Source organism: Hippoglossus hippoglossus, chromosome 19 (assembly GCF_009819705.1).
Source record: "Hippoglossus hippoglossus isolate fHipHip1 chromosome 19, fHipHip1.pri, whole genome shotgun sequence".
In the NCBI taxonomy this organism is placed as follows: domain Eukaryota; kingdom Metazoa; phylum Chordata; class Actinopteri; order Pleuronectiformes; family Pleuronectidae; genus Hippoglossus; species Hippoglossus hippoglossus.
Window position 1 is genome coordinate 11,720,709 of NC_047169.1, and position 16,324 is coordinate 11,737,032.

The following is a 16,324-nucleotide window of genomic DNA, read 5'->3' on the forward strand; positions in this document are numbered from 1 at the left end:
CTTCAGAGGCTGCATTTGAATTCTGATTGTCATAGAAATGCAACTAGAGTTTCCCATTTCGAAGTCTCCTTCAAATGTGTCTGACAAATGCAAACTTCCATCACTGACCAACTTGGCTCCCACGCATGGATACTTCCCAGCCCAACATCAGCGCACAATATCAGTATAGTTAAAAACCAAGGGGTATTCAAATGTTCGCATCATGTCCAACTGCAGCTCTGTTAAGAAGAGCGCCTCCTCCTTTGGACAGATACACAGCATCCTCAGAAGGATGCAGCCCCTGAACTGAGACACGGCTTGTACATTGACGCTTAGTTGAGAAGTGTGCGAGGTCAAGTGACTGAACAAGTCCACTGTAACAAAGCTGACATGTTCTGATATTGTTCATGCAACCGATGGAAGATACATGGATATATTTTAGATTTTATTCAATCAAATAAACCTACATCAAATATACATATTTAATCAAGGTTAGAAAAATAATTAAATATTTCAAAACACTAAAAGTTACACATACAATCACAGCCACCACCCCACAGAGCAGGACTGAGTAATGGCTACTGCTGCTGTTGGACATAAAGAAATAAAATACATAAAACTGCATTTCATATACAAGGACTCCCCATCCGGTGTAGGGAGTATCAAACAGTTTATATCTGGGCTCAATGAAGCAGTAAAAACACAGATGTGTCTTAACATTTTTAGATAACAACAGCTAATGCTGAAGAAACTTTCCCATGCAACAAGTTAGTACAGTAAATATTGAATAAGTGAGTAGTACAACACCAAGTACCAAGTATTATAGTGAAGGTACAACCACATTTACTCATTTCTTTTTTTAAGGATATTTCTCAATTTGAGGTAAGTTAAGAGTATTTGCATATAAGAAGTTTCCTGTTACTGTATCTGCTCAAAATCTAAACAGGAAAAAGTAGATATTTTTTTTCCATTTCTGATTAAGTTACTAAAATTACTGGCTCAGGAAATGTTTGCTTTACAGCAGCTTCAGTAAGAGGTCACTTGTATCACAAACAAGTATTTTCTACCTGATGCTACGCAGAAAACAACTGACCAAGTCGTGTAGAGCCAAATATATGTTGAAAATTCAACTGTGTAGTTTTTTAACATACTCTGAAGTTGTACATGCACTTTTCTTTTTTCCTTTTACTTGAAACGTACAAACGTGTGACTACTTGTACTTTCATCATCAATATAAATCTTGTAAAAGGTGAAAACCTGCGTAAGAAGCACTTTCCAAAGTAAAACCACTAGCTTTGAAATATAATAGCTACCAGGTATAAATGATCAACAGGTATAAATAAGTGTCTGCATAGCGTTACGAGTGGTGGTAAGGAGTGGTCGTCAGGTCTCACACCCACGAGGCGACGAGCTGATCGTTCAGGCTCATCAGTGGATACAACTTAAAAAAATGTAGCATCAGCCACATCCTGATGTGAGTATCTGTGTGGCCTCAGAGCGTATTTATTTCTTCTCTTTCTTTTTTTAAACACGCCACAAGCAGCATTTAAATATGCAGCACAAAAGTCACAAGTAGCAGCCACAGATATAGTGTTTAAGTACGAGGCACAATAACAGGGCTGATAAAATGCAGCCTCACAGATTTATCCTGGCACCGTGGGATGGACGACTGGGGCAACGGCGTAGTACGTGTTGGGGATAATATGTACGTGTGGGCGTTGGGTCGAAAGCAAGGGAAGAAGGGGAGTGATCCAACCATAAAGTGGAATTCTGTGAGTGTGAGAGTGTGTGTAAACCCCATCGTGCAGCCTCTGTCCTCTTCAGTGTGGGGTGTCAAGCCAACACTACAAACCACGGCTCGGTGGGCTGATGTGGATCTCGTTGTAAGGGAGGTCACCCACCAGAAAGTGGCTTTAAAAAGTCAGTACCTCCTCTTGCCATATTTCCCACCATCAGTCATGCAGGTCTTAGGTCGAAGAGCTGTATAAAGGGGAGAACGAGCAATTGACGTTTTTTTGCTGAGTACGTGTGCCCGAAAAGCTTTGATCCAAGTTCACTTGTTTCCCCGACTCACCTGGATCGGCCGTCTGCTTCTTCTTGGTGTGATGGACTATCTGGTTGTCATTGGTCATCTTCACATCCTGATCCTCCACGTAATTACTGCAACACAGCAAGAGAGAGGAAGAAACAGCAGATAAATGTGAGTAAATCTTGTGCATCTGTGGGAAAATAAGGACAGAGATACGACACGAACTGGAGGAGTGACTGATAACAAAGCCTGAAGTCAGCAGGTCCAGGCTTTGAGACCAAAGGTGGAGCTAGAGAGGTAACAGGAGAGAGGAGGCAAGGGAGAGGGACTGAGGTATCACAAGTCAAGTGTGTGGGAAGGAGGGTGAGGCATGGCTGCGGGCGTTTGAGGGCACTGGAGGAATCTTCAATACAGGGATTGACCACAGGGAGGTGCTGACACGAGGCTTTCGGGGGCTCTGTTACTCACTGGTGGTGGTGTCGGCTGCCGCGGGGGCTGAGGTGGAGAAGAGCACATCTCCGTTCAGAACAACTCACTGCTCGAAACAGTTGGACCGAACCAAATCTTCTCTGTCAAACAATTTGTGTCTCCCAGTTTCAGCCAATCCCTCATCAAATGTTCTTGAGTTAATTCACAGTAAAAAGTCATCTGTCTATGATTCGATGGCATTGAACGAGCTGCTGGACAAAGTCTAGTTTGGGAACACAATGTGCAAAACGACCAAAAGGAAACATGCATGACACATGACTCATGCATGTTCTGGAAAAGATGCAGGGCTGACCAGCAATCTGTGTTTTTACCTCCGCAAAAGAGGTTATGTCTTCAACCTGTTGACTGGTTTGTTTGTTTTTAAGCAAGATTACGCAAAAACTACAGACAGATTAACACGAAACTTGGTGGAAGGATGTGGTATGGGTCAGGGAACAACCCATTAAAGTCTGGTGCGGATCCAATTCCAGGATCCAGGAATCCGGCATATTTAGGGGACTGATATCGACGACTGTGTGCAATTAGGTGCGGCTTGATTAAATTTAAGGGGAATGTTGGGCCTTGGCGGAGGTACGTGCTCTACTGTGTGCCATTAGTATGTAAAAGTAATGCACAACCAATCAGTTACATTTACAGTGTATAGTCTCAGAAAGTACAGATACCTGATAACGGTGTTCCTCTCACGGTGTGCGATGTTGGCATCGTCTGTGAACAGGATGGTGTGGTAGGGCACCACTGGATCACAGGTCGGCAGAATGCCCCGAGCCACGTGGCTCACACTGTCCAGGATGCCGTTGTACACGAGGAGGTCGTCCACCAGCAGCTGAACACACACAGGGACACATTCACATTTTGCTGCCTGGAGTCTGACTTTTAAAAACATGAATGCCCAGCTAATAGACAGAGCGGCGTACCCCAAACTCCTTCACGCCCCTCTGGTGTGTTTTAGAGTAGTTCCACAGCTTGATCATCGACACGGTCACCGGCTGTTCAAAGATGACGTACACACGGTTCACCTGCATGGAAACAAGTAAGACACTTAACTGCAAACTCTGATCTGAGGGTGTTAACTGACTGCAGTCTAGTCTCTCTCTCTCTCTCTCTCTCCCTCCCACACACACACACACACACACACACTTCCTCACCAGGCCTGGGAGAACTGGAGCTAACCACGTGTGTCTTCCATCGTGGGTACTGTTGACTCCATCTATTAATTTATCTGGCGTCCTCACATCACCACTCACATGGTCCAGCACGTTCACACTGTCGGGAAAAGCAGCGATGTCTGGTGGACACGATGTCAAGGCGCAGATATTTATTAGTAACTATTATTATGCCTTCAAAAGCACATGTATCCTCTCCTTCTAAATCTAATCAGAATAGGACTGGTTGTGTAGCAGCTCTAGAAAGTGTTTTGACTTTGATGTCTCTCTTCTTTGCATCTCCTCTACTGTTTTGGGTAAAACCTTTTTAACTCAGATTTCTGATGGAAACTGTGCAGTTAGTATTTGCTAAACCAAGATTATTGCATAGCTTCTGACATGTTCAGTTAAAAAAAGCACAACGGTAACTAATAATACCAATACCTATGAAGTTCACTGGATATTCATAAGTTTATTTAACCCATTGTCTGTAGATTTAAACTACAAATTTGGAAGTGAACAACAACCAGACCACGTGAAATAAAATGTGGCTTTATTACTGCTGGTGAAGAGAGCACAGGTTAGTGAGGAGAGATGCATGGAGGCTGAGGTTGACTGATAAGGATACTGTTGTCACTGAGACTGATCTTCTGGTGGTTGTGGTCGTAAAACTCGAGGCCGTTGAGGCCGATGTAGTACGGGTCTCCCCAGGTTGTTAAAAGCTGCAGCTGAAAAATGACTGATGGGTTAGGGTCAAGGAATGTATAACATGGGTCATCTGGTATATCACATATATACTTGTACTGTTTATATGGTACACAGGCTGTGCTTAGACTGTCAGCCAGCTGTGACAGTACCGTTTAACATGGCTACATATAGAGTATTCATGTGCACACAATGTCGTTACCAAAGCAACTTGCGAATATCAAAATATTGCATGTGAACTGCAAACGGGGGCAAAAACACAGCTGTCAAAACCATCATTTCCTGCTATGGTTGGCAGAAGGATACACCCACAAGGCATGATGGGAGCTTCGTAGTCCATGCTGGCCTGCTCTTGTTTCTTCGAGCTACCTCTGAATTAGAAACCACAAAATTAGAAATTAGGAAATGACATTCTTTAATTTCTCCTGAAATAGGAGTTTGAGCGAAAGCAAACGCTGGCTCCTACTTGTGATAGTCTTCAGAACTGTTGCTGTCTGTCGGCGTCTGCAGGAAGTCGACGAAGAGGATCTCTTGTGCAAAGTCAAAGTGGCAGTTGCCCGGTCCTTTCCTGATGAGGAATCCCTCCGCTGGGGAGATTGCGACATCGTCCACAAAAACATGGATCAACTTCACCTGAACAAAATACAAAAGACACTTGTTAGTTTTGTGTGTGGTATATAAAATCGACTGAATAGAACATTTCAGGTCGAATCTAGAAACGAATCCATGCCTTGTAGCATCACACAGCAGCTTTATCACCTTTTAAGTGTGAACTAGGTGATGTTTCTAGCAGCTTTACAATCATGTGCTGAATTCCTGTGTGAATTCTATTTTGGTTTTCCGCACCATCTGTCTCTGACACCTGTATAAATCTAAAAACCTCAACTGATCTCGGAGATAACCGACACAATAGTGGAACTTGTTGTTTCACAGTTTAGTATCTACAGTGTCATACAGCTTAATATACATGTTTTATTATCACTAGTACTATTTACAGCAATTTGTGGCTGAGTCCAACAGAGAAGTATCTCACCCCTCTGTACGAGTCCTCAGGAGACTTGTTGTAGTTCCAGATGCGGAGTCCTGCGATGGTCTGGGCTGTGTTGAACGTAATGCTCAGGGTGTGGGAATCTCCACGGGAGAAAGGGATCAGCCACATGTGCTGGTCTTCAGTGGTAATGTTTTGGCCATCAACAAGCCTGGATATTGGCAACAGATGATAAAGAGTGTGGATTTCTTATTGTGACATTCGATTTGTCTTGACCATGAGAAGCACTTTGTGTCGGACGTACTTATCGAGTGTTCGCTGGTCGTGTCCGTACTCAGGCAGGTCGTTGAGGTCGCAGGGTGACGCGGCCATCATACCGAGGTCGAAAGGTAAATACTCTCCATCTTTCCCCACCACCTCCAATCCAGTCAGGCCCATGTAGTGGGAGTCCCCCCAAGTGAGCAACAGCTCTAGTCTGAGGCCTGGAGGAGGAAGAGAGACAGTTATTTTGAGCATCCAGACATTCAAAAAAAATCGAAATGAAGGGAGAACAGAACATGTGGTGACAGGATATCGTTGCTATACTCACACTTTCCAGTGAACATCCCTGGAATATGTTCCATGTTCTCCTCAGACTGGCGAACGGAGGGGTTGAGTTGAAGTTTCAACTAAGAAAATATTTGAAAACATTTATAGCGTTATTATAATCCAGTGTTCTGTGATGATGTGAGGGCTAGGGTTGCAATGGTAAGAGAGTGTTTGAAATCCCTGTGGAGACTTCTGTAACAGCCTGTACTCACAGCGAGGTCTTCCTCTCGGAAACCGGCCTGTGTGAAGGGTCTTTCCTCTCCCTCTCCATCGGCGGTGCGCGGCCTCTGCAGCTCCTCCTCATTCGACAGACTCTCACGACCCTCACCTTCACTGAGGAAGGTTTCATCGAAACGAGACATAGCCTCCAGGATGTCATCATCAGTGGTGAAGAGGATAGTGTCCCCAAACTGGTCCAGCTCTGAAAAAGACAACAGTGTAAGGAGAAAGGACAAGTTGATCGAAAACAAAAAACAGCCGAAAAACCAGCGATCTTTACCTCCGGACAGGGTGCCTGAAGCTTTGGCAATCTCTCCCCTGAAGATGCACCTTCCATCCAAGAGCATTTCCACTTCTTTCACCCCTCGGAAAGAGTGGATGCGAGACTTGTTGTAGTTCCACACACGGATCATGGCCACTTGGCAGGGAGCTCCGAAGTCCAGGAAGACGGTGTGGTTACGACCAGGTGTGAACGGGGCCAACCAAAGATGCATGTCGTCCTGTGTACGATTGATGCCGTCAGTCAAGTTGTGAACGACACGTGGGTCTTTGCCATAAGCAGGGAGAATGTTGATGTCTGGAGGATCAGCCCGGATGTGAGCAGGTCGAAGAGGCTCTCCGCTGGAGCTGAACACCTCCAGGCCGTTGAGGCCCACGTAGTGGCGATCGCCCCAGGTGGACAGGATGTTGATGACCAGCCTTTGACCCTGTGGCAGAACTGGGATTTCAAACTCGTCCTCCCGCTCCATGGATGGATCATCGTCAGGGACTTCGCACAGAGTCCCCTGAGCGGTCAAGGGGGAAAGGGGGCTCCTAGGTGCCATGGAGGGGTTGGATGGGACTGTGGAGGGACAAAGGCCCTGCTGCTGGATGAATTCATCGAAGATGTCACCTTCAAAGCCCATGTTGGAGATGCGTCCACGTTGGCATTGGTTGAACTTAATGAGGGAGTCCCAGGACTCCATGAGGGTGTCATCCTGCTGGCTGTGCAGCTGGGCCCGAGACGAACACTGCCTCCTGTTGTTGTTCACCAATGACAGTGGCTCCTCTGGGAAATACACAAACAATTGCTATTAGGTAAGGAAATATGCCTCAGCATTTATTATCAAACACTGAATACAAGAAAAGTGTTAATAGGTTAACTAATAACTAAACAGCAAATATAGAATTTCTAAATTTCATAAAAAAAACAATTTAAATTCAACTGGCAGGTGAAATAAATAGTACATGGGTTAAATAACATACCAATAAAGGTGTCCCTCTCTGTCTTAGTATTATAACCTCACATATTGAAGGTGGTAGCATTGACTACCTGTGTTTGACAGTGTTGCAGCTCTGAGGTTCTGCTCCTCCGTCTGTTTGGCGGAAACAGAAACTACACTGTTTCGAAATGAGCTCCTGCGTCCACTGATGGGTCTGTCTGGCTTCTGCTCCCCAAGCTCCTCCAGCAGGTCGCAGCTTACGTCCAGAGAGTCAGCGTTCCACTGACTCCCGTTCACTGTCCTCTCCGTCCCTCTGCACACCCGGCCCGGGTTACAAGGCAGCTCCGGGAGCATTGAAGAGGATGAGACTGGTGATAATTTGGGCTCTGTGGAGTGCTGAGGCACAAGCCACCTGGGCCTCTCCCTGCCGGCCTCGCAGCCCTCTGCTACTTCTCTGTTCAGGGGCTGCAGCCACTGGGGGGCCACCCGTGACGAGGACGGCTGGGTAGTGACAGTCTGCTCCATGGGCACTGGCTGCGCCACCTGCTGCCTGAGAGAGAGGGGCTCTTCTGAGGCAGGCAGGTCGGAAAAAATTCTCTGCGCGGAGGGGTGGCGAGAGGAGGATGAAACCCCCACTGCTGAAGGAGTAATCGGTGGTAGTGATATATGTGATTTCTCCTGCATGTCTATCATAGCCTGGCCTGGGGTGTCTGATATGTGGTGTTGCTGGATGGTGCTGGCCTCCCCACCATTCCTGTCCTCATGGCGTTGGGGGCTGACCCCCCGCAGATTGTGTCCTGAAGACACAGGGCTGGAAAGCACAGAGTTTGGGATCTGGAAATCCGGGAGATCAATCGTGGTGCTGTAGTCATAGACCTGGTTGCCGCAGCCCTTCTCCAGCTCACCTTCAAACACCAATGTGCTGTTGAGGTACAGCTTAATATGCCGAGCACCAATGTCAAGCTCCTAGAAAACAAACAGGGCATTTTCATTTACCTGCACCTTGACCTTTGAGCCATATTTAACAGCTTCCATAGCAACACTCATGTTGGTAAATACCCAAATAATTCAGATTTTAATCTCTAAGATCGACACGAAATAAATTCTACATATTTAGACAAAATTTGTATATACATATATAATATTTTGAGAACATAATTATTATTTTAATCAAAGCAAAGTAGGTCAAATTATTAACCCAAAAGCATAAAGTGCAAAAAATCTCACAAACAATTCATGGAACTATTTCTGTCATGCAGAGTCCCCCACGCTAGCAGTAATTAGCACGCTCACAGATATCAAGTCATGTCTACCGGGAAGAAATGTCTGAAGCCCAACTCAAATCTCCTCGATCCTCAGGACGGTAAACTTCTGAAAACCCAGGTCAGACTACGATCTACTTCTCACCGACAGGTCCTTACCTTGCAGGTTCAAGACACAAGTAAGTCTGGACAATGGTAGTAACAGAGATATGGTGGGGCTGTAGTGCCCCTCTATGAACAGCAGTGAAGCTGACAGGCAGAAGCCCACGTTTCCCCCCCAACACTAATCCTCTGGGGCTAATCTCTCACTGTTCCACATTTGGACAGCCTGACTGGCAGCTCAGCCAGCCACTGCTTAAAGGGAACCACACCCCCGATGTAACGACGCCACACCCCGTGTGATAGTGACAACACACAAGCATGAGGAGATTTATGAGCACATGGAAACGAACAATCTCTGGATGAGAGAGCGAGAGAGGGATAAATCAGAAGATGTGAGGAGAGATGGGACAGATTGTGCTTGGTTTTTAACAAGTTGTTAGACTGTTTTTTAGAAACTGTAATGACCAAATGACATGAATGAAACAAAGCACGTACATTGAGGCTTCTGTTGTAGTTCCAGATTTTTATGCGGGATATTCCAAAGTCTGGGGAGCGCTCTGTGTTCCTGATGATGAAGTAGAGCTGGATGGGGGGGTGGTACGGACACGTCCACATGTGACGCTCTTTGGTGGTCTGTCAACCCAAGAGAATAGACGGAACATCCCTTTTACACCACAGACCGTTGCACCTGTACAAGTGTACTTAAAAAATATAAGCTCAATAAGCTTTAGAGCCCTGTTATTTGGCATGTTTCTTTTGTCATAGCCATAAAGAGCCATAATTAATGTTACAGTTGTACTTTTCCTGCTTTGACAAGTAAAAATATCTGCTGTGAAAATGTTTTCAATATAATCCAAAGAAAATTTAATGTAAATGTGATGAAGATTAATAATTCTAACAAAAATATCGTATGCACATTTCAATTATTTTTATATTATAATTCTGTTGTAACAAGATATAAAAAAACAACTAAATATATATATATATAATAATTATGTAAAAAAAATTAAAAGTTTAATTGGTGTCATTTTGTATGCAGATGGAATTTGTGCTTACACACAAGCAGAAACCATTCAAACGAGATGCTGACGCAGCAAAGACTCACCTTCGCCTTTCCATTGACGAGTGCCCCCAGATTCCCGGGGAAGTCAGCGTTCCTGATGTCCAGGTCGTGCGGCGACACGTACAGCTTCCTGTTTCTGAGGCAGAAGAACTGCAGCTCAGTCAGGCCGACCTGCAAAGCGTTCCCCCAGTTCGACAGGATCTCCATGGTAACATACAATGCTGGGGTGACCTCTGCTGAGGACTGAATTCTCTGCAATGAAACACAGGATTCAAAAGTTTTTCTGTATCACACAGGATTATCCATATCTGCACTTTAAGGCGGAGTCACTGACTCACCGGCTGCTTGCTACACTCTGTTTGGACACTCTGAGGAATGTTGCAGCCGGGCCCAGGTTCAAGTTTCTCCAAGGCCATCAGCAGTTTCTGTTGTTGCCTGAACAGAAGGATGACATCCTCAGCTCTGCTGCTTCGCCTCTTGTCCCTGACCTTCACATCAGTGGTGAGGGATGGCTAACCAATGTGTTAGCTACACTGATGAATAATTCCTCAAGGTCGGGGTGCATACACACCATAAATTACTGTTCCTGGTCACTTCTATAAAACACTATTATGTTCTGACAGTGTGCACCAGGTGTCCTTCTGCCCATCAGAAGGCAGATGAATTAAGTGTGTAAGTGTTCTGTCAACATACCTGGGGCCCATAAGAGTGATTCTCTGCATGGCCAAACTAACACTGCTCTCATTCTTGTCGTGGGTGTTGTGGTGCACTAAGCCATTTATTATCTGGTGTGCCCTGCCCTAGATGAAGAGAAAGCAGAAAGATATATAAGCTTTAGGGACAGGGTTTACATGTAAGCTCAATCCAGAACGCCATCAATGTATTCAAATCAAGAGCACATATACTACATGTAAGGGTAGACACAGTGAAAAGAGAAATCTGTGTAATAGAAATACAAATAGCTAATGGCCTGAATGCAGTAAAGATGTGAGGAGTGCAGTGTGGGGCAGGCGGACCGTGCTGCGACTGAAGAGCTCCGGACTCTGCACAGAGTGGTTTTCTCTCTGGATGGCCTGGCGAACCCGGCACGCCACCTCCTCTGGGTCCTGCTCCTCAACCGAAGCCTTTCTGGGAGCTGACAGTGGCCTTTCCACACGACTTCTTGACCCTAAAGCAAAAAGTTTAAAAAAAAATGTCAGCAACAACATTTGGGCTTGTATCAAGAGATTGTTCCAAAGTGCAAAATCGGCAGTTTTTACATTTAAGAGCGAATCTTGACTCTCTTGTCAGCCTTTTTTAAATGTGAATATTTAGCCTTAAAATAAAAAATACTTACTCTGCCCATCCCAGGTCTCTTCTGAAGGGGGCCTATCTAATGTCTTGCTCTTCACCAACATAGGCTTGGTTTGTATGTAGGTGTCAAAGTTTTCTTTCCTTTTTGCAGACAGAGAACGTTGAATCTTACGACCTAGAACAATAGATAAACACTTTTTATGTTAGGGAGGAACAGTGAATACCTTTTATAGTTTATATGCACAAAAGTGCCTCACTGTTTCTTTCAAACATAGCAGAACTTGTTTATTCTGCTTGTATACCGGTCAGCACATGGTGCAGATAAGGAGGCGACGGAGCCACTTTGGTCAATTAAGATTCAACCAAAAAAATCAATAATATATTTGCATGTGAAAGTGGATGCTGCCGCCTACCTTTAGGTGAGAGTGCAAAGTCCAGGACAATCAGGTTCGCGGAGTCGAAATGGTCGTGGGAGCTGCTGGGCCGAGGGCTGGAGGAGGACTTGGAGGATGAAAGAGGGAGCCCCAGTTCATCCAGACTCTCGGTGCTCTCCTCTCTCTCAATCTGCTCCTCCACCCACTCTTCCTCCGACTCCTCCCCCGCGGAGTCGCGGCTGCTCCGCCTCATGCTAACCACCAGGCTCCGACGTAGAACCTAGTTTACAAAGGGTCAGCGTTTATGTAGGCATCCATGCACGCAGTCATCAGCTTGAGCATCCGCAGGCGCATGCAAGCACGTGCATACTGACAGTTTGTTGTTACTGACAAGCATTCCCTTGATTATTGTGACAACCCTTGAAAAATCATGACAAATTAACACCCAAGAGCATGAAACACATTTAGATGGTTCACTTTATCTCACGCCACCTTGACAAGATGAAATAAAACATCTTCTCACCTTCACTTCCTCCAGGTTGAGGAGCACCTTCTCACCGTGCTCCTGGCTTGTTTGACCTCCTTGGCTCTCGGGCCTGGAGCTGAACGAGCGCGTCCCCTTGCATGTGCCCCTGGGGGAGCAGGGACTGCGAGGAGAGCGCAGACTGGAGCTCTGTGGGAAACACTGCGATTAGATAATGAGGAAATGGCAAAGATGGAGAGATGCTAAGCAGTACAGACAGCTGCCTCTGACATAGAGCCCCTCCCCTAAAAAAAAAAAAAATACACCCACACACACACACAGGCTTATTAGTCTTTGTTGTGTCTTCACTCTACCTCCATGTCTAAGCTTTCGTAGGGCTCAAAATCCTCAGAGTAGCACTTTTCTGGGCATAACAGTAAATTTGATCCTTCCTCTGTTCGAACTTTGACAGAATTCTGCGCAAATGACAGAAGAAGAATTGAATATGTGTGTTATCTAACATGCATGCTTTTATTATAAAAGATTTACATCATCAAGGTTTTTAAGGATCTCGAGACAAGTGCGGCCTCTACCTGCACCCATTCTTTCCTCTGGACCTTTCCCGGGGCTGTGTGGCTCCGCTTCCCGTACGTCTGCTCCAGATTATAGCTGTCTTCACTTAACTGGTGGGCACTTCTACAGACATCTGCCGATGAGTCACAGCACAGAAAAGAACATGAGCGGTGTGCAGCGGGCTAAAGCCTCAGAGGAGAAGGAACACACAGTCACATATACGCAGATGGTCCACAGCCCAAAGAGGAAGAGCGAGACACTGGCTGCCAGCTACAACTGTCACTATCATTTATTCACTGAGATAACGGCACGGGGGTTGATGCTGTGCGAACTACAAGCTGAGGAGTGGTGGCTGTGAGCTGGTTTTCATATGGTCTGCAGATGACAGCAGCATCACGAATAGAGTATGATGACGAGCTATGTTTGATTTCATTGTGAAAAATGACTCAACCCTCAAGATCAGTACTCGCCTTGGTACAGGGATGCAGTAAAAAATTGAAAAGGTCTTACGAAAGGATTTTTTTGTTTTGAGTGCCAAGTTTATTTTTGGTCCGGCAGCAACATACCTGCTGTGCGTTCAGGCCTCAAAGCAGGTGAGGAGGTAGTGGACTTGTGGCTGGAGCTTTTGAGCTGCTTCCCACTGGTTTCAGCATTGGCTCCGTTAAGATATATGGAAAAGCCTTGCTCCAGCTTTTCCAACTCAATGTCCCTGGAGTCTTTGGCTTTAAGGCGCTTAAGGATCCTGAGGAGGAAAGAAAACCAGTAACTCAAATTGAGAAGAGAAATCTAAGGTCTGAGATGATCAAGATCAAGACTCAAACATTTCAAATGCTTTTTCTTGGTGCTATCAAGGCAAAGAACCAATCAGTGCTCCTTCTGTGAAATCTAATCTGTCGCTCCCCAACAGTCGGTGCTCACACTTCACCTGTTTTTGTGCTGGAGGGTGATTAAATATTCATTCAGAGTGTCATCCACAGCAGAGGAAAGCTTCTCTTCTTCGCACGCGTTGCTCTCCTTCAAGAGCAGAAACATGTTTACACACACGAAGGAGAGTCAGAAAAACCTACATCAGCTGTTTGAGGAAAACAAAGACTACAATACACATCATTGTTGCACAGGTATCCACAGGCACAAACACTTTCTTCGATACATCACAAGATATGAATCAAACCACTTGCTCCTCCAGTAAATAAAGAAACAACACAGAGCATGCAGTGGGACCAAAACCCTTAATAAGAACTGCTCAGCGAACAGACCGAAATATTGCTGGAGTGCAGGTGCATCCCTTTGTGAGCACAATCTAAAGTGATTGTAAAACTCTGCATACATATCGTACTCTCATGAAGATTTCATGGTCATCTCAATATTTAGTTAACTGGGCTGGACTGCAGACTTTTGAAGTTTGAGATGAGGTGAGAGGAGGAATAGTGAGCACAGGAAAAGAAGAGGGCGGAAAAACATGGATTAACTGAGGGGAAATACTGACTCGGCATTGGGCAAGATGCTCTGGGGAATAATTCCAAATTCAGGGTCTTCTTTAAAAGAGTGACTGGAACAGAAGCTCTTGCATCTTCCAATAAGGTAGCCCTTGCATAATGAAATGAAGTGCAGCCTTTTCAAATAAACTAGCGTCGACAAACACGTGTCACAAATCTATGATGCGAATCATCGCTTTACATGTCATGCAACCATAAAGTGAAGAACAACTGAACATCTCACAACAGCCGGCATTTGTTGACTCGAATAAAATGAAATCATTCTCACTAAAACATCAGATGTCTGCCAGCTACTCAGCCGGAGCTAAGTTTGACAGAGATTCAGATTGAGCTGTATTTGTCACTTCCATAACAAATGTCCCAGCATACATGGGAGCAAAATGCCCGAACTCAGCAGATCAGGTTGCAGGTCACATTTAATAACAACACAAGACACCATAAAACACACTATCCATGTCACGTGAAAACTCGGCAGGCAGTCAGTGCACATCGGTTGCTTGTGTACATCACATGGACACCTACGGCTCATGCCATCCCAGCATACATCAGATAAATCATCATAATCATGCAGGACGAGCAGAGAAATCCCAAAGCCCTTACTCAGAGTCTACAAGTCAACTAGGCTACAGCACCGGTCAGTGTCAGCAGCGGAAGAGAGAAGCAAGGAAACGTGAAGGAGGAGTGGAGAAGAAGACCTGTTAGTGACAGAGACACAGAGCTGTAAATATACAGTGTCTCACATCAGGTTGAGTGACAGGTGATGTGCAGAGGAGGTGTCACATGACCCGATCCCGTCTTACCTCGCTGTCCATTGTGCGGCTGCAGTTGACGGAGTCCACGCTATCCCATGTCTCACTCCCCAGAAAGATCCCGGGAATCGACCTTGTGTCGGACTACCACTGCAGAGCAACACAGACGAGACATGAAACCCTCAGTTACCTCGAATGCGCGTTGGTTTGAAGTGTGGCTCCACCCGCTGAGCGATCCAGCACAACAAAATAGGTTTTCACGTCAGATGTCGAACAGCTGGTTTCGAACCATTGTCCTCGGACGCATTTTAACATACGATTGGCATGTGCGATCTGACAGATGTGCGGCAACGCTTGCTCTCTATTGTGATAGCATTCGCGGCTAACCCGCTAGCTGCCGCTGCTGCCAGTGTTAACACCGGGGTTCCAGTTTAACTGGGGATCATGGCCACTGGTGATTTGTTGTCTTTATTCCAGATGTTGTCGGTCGGTTGCAGACTCGGTCGCAGATTCGTCATTTTCACAAAGCGCCAGTGCGGTGACACACTAAAGGTCTCGTTGAAATAAACATCAAACAACAACCCCAAGCCATAGCTAGATCAACAAAATAAAACTCGAAATATAACAGTATATACTTAATAGACAGATTGATATGCATTTGAAAATATGCTTTTGATTTTCTCTATCCAGAGTGTTAGTATGGCTGGTCGTAATCATTTCAGACTTACGGTTGGTAAGTTGCTTACTGTTAAAGTATTCAATTCTTGGTCTTGATTCTGAGTATGAAATCTCTGATGCCGAGGACCTACACTATGTTCTACAGGATCAAGCTGAAGTTGTGGGTGTGTCTTGGAATCCAGCTCTCCTGAATGGAGAAGGCTGCTTTGATGACATGAAGAAGATGAGTCTTGTATGCCATCAAAGGAGCCTTCTCCTAAACGAAGATAGCAGAAGAAACACCCAGCCATGCGTGAAATAACACAGGAAATGAATACGGGTCATTTTTGACCCATGTTGTGCATTAGGAGGGGTTTGCATAGCTTGTGTGTGTTGTGTGTGAAGTTAGTTTTCCAGGTTTGCCTCGTGTCATGTTGGCAACACACTCAACACACGTCAGACAGATCATCTGTTGATTACACACAGATAAACAGCACTTCCAACGTGATGTTGACACGGACACATTATATTAACATCGTGATGGGTTTTTGTTTGATGTTTATTTCAACGAGATCACCACACATCACACACAGGCACTTTGTGAAAATGACGAATCTGCGACCGACCGACAACATCTGGAATAAAGACAACGAATCACCAGTTGCCATGATCGCCAGTTAAACTGGAACACTAGCAGTGTCGCTACGCTAACAACAGAGGCTAGCGAGTTAGCGTGTAACTAGACCTACGTGAAATGACACGAAAAGTGGCTCATACTGCTTTTTTATTCGTGCACGACCTTCACTCGTGCTCTAATAGAATGATTCAAAGATACTTACTGTCTCTGTAAAATAGCGATTTGTTCTCCGTTAGCTTTAAAATGAGCGACTCTCTGTTTTCTCATGTGCACAGCGTGTTGTGTTGGTTGGTAACCAGGATGGATTCTCCACC

The 16,324-nt window shown here is 45.3% G+C and overlaps 1 protein-coding gene across 5 annotated transcripts; it reads right to left on the reverse strand.

Moving 5' to 3' along the window:
- Positions 1–411: 411 nt before the first annotated feature.
- On the reverse strand, positions 412–16,302 carry LOC117752609 (protein KIAA0556). Of its 5 annotated transcripts, none has more exons than XR_004612107.1 (29): positions 16,213–16,302; positions 14,768–14,866; positions 13,397–13,485; positions 13,038–13,213; positions 12,492–12,604; positions 12,273–12,374; positions 11,959–12,108; positions 11,475–11,715; positions 11,105–11,236; positions 10,785–10,936; positions 10,462–10,568; positions 10,107–10,203; positions 9,811–10,020; positions 9,201–9,338; positions 7,452–8,307; positions 6,420–7,187; positions 6,133–6,341; positions 5,922–6,000; positions 5,637–5,814; positions 5,378–5,543; positions 4,811–4,977; positions 4,651–4,715; positions 4,268–4,378; positions 3,643–3,782; positions 3,412–3,513; positions 3,160–3,320; positions 2,054–2,139; positions 1,849–1,959; positions 412–1,808 (listed from the first exon to the last, which is right to left on the reverse strand). XR_004612107.1 is itself a non-coding variant. In XM_034570105.1 (29 exons), exons 2-29 carry the CDS (start codon positions 14,777–14,779, stop codon positions 1,901–1,903), a joined length of 4,836 nt encoding a protein of 1,611 aa, XP_034425996.1. In that variant the 5' UTR covers positions 14,780–14,866; positions 16,213–16,302; the 3' UTR covers positions 412–1,900. The 5 variants fall into 5 exon arrangements, 4 of the variants coding, with proteins under 4 accessions (XP_034425996.1, XP_034425998.1, XP_034425994.1 ...); XM_034570105.1 differs by having other exon boundaries at positions 412–1,959; positions 11,959–12,024; positions 12,055–12,108; XM_034570107.1 differs by lacking the exon at positions 12,273–12,374 and having other exon boundaries at positions 412–1,959; positions 11,959–12,024; positions 12,055–12,108.
- Between the last annotated feature and the right edge of the window lie 22 nt (positions 16,303–16,324).

Excerpts from the sequence above, each read along its gene's own strand:
- LOC117752609 (XM_034570103.1), bottom strand. Across the intron at positions 10,937-11,104 it reads AGAGACCTGGGATGGGCAGA|GGTCAAGAAGTCGTGTGGAA; the intron begins GTAAGTATTTTT and ends TTTTTGCTTTAG. Across the intron at positions 4,978-5,377 it reads CTGAGGACTCGTACAGAGGG|GTGAAGTTGATCCATGTTTT; the intron begins GTGAGATACTTC and ends TATTTTGTTCAG.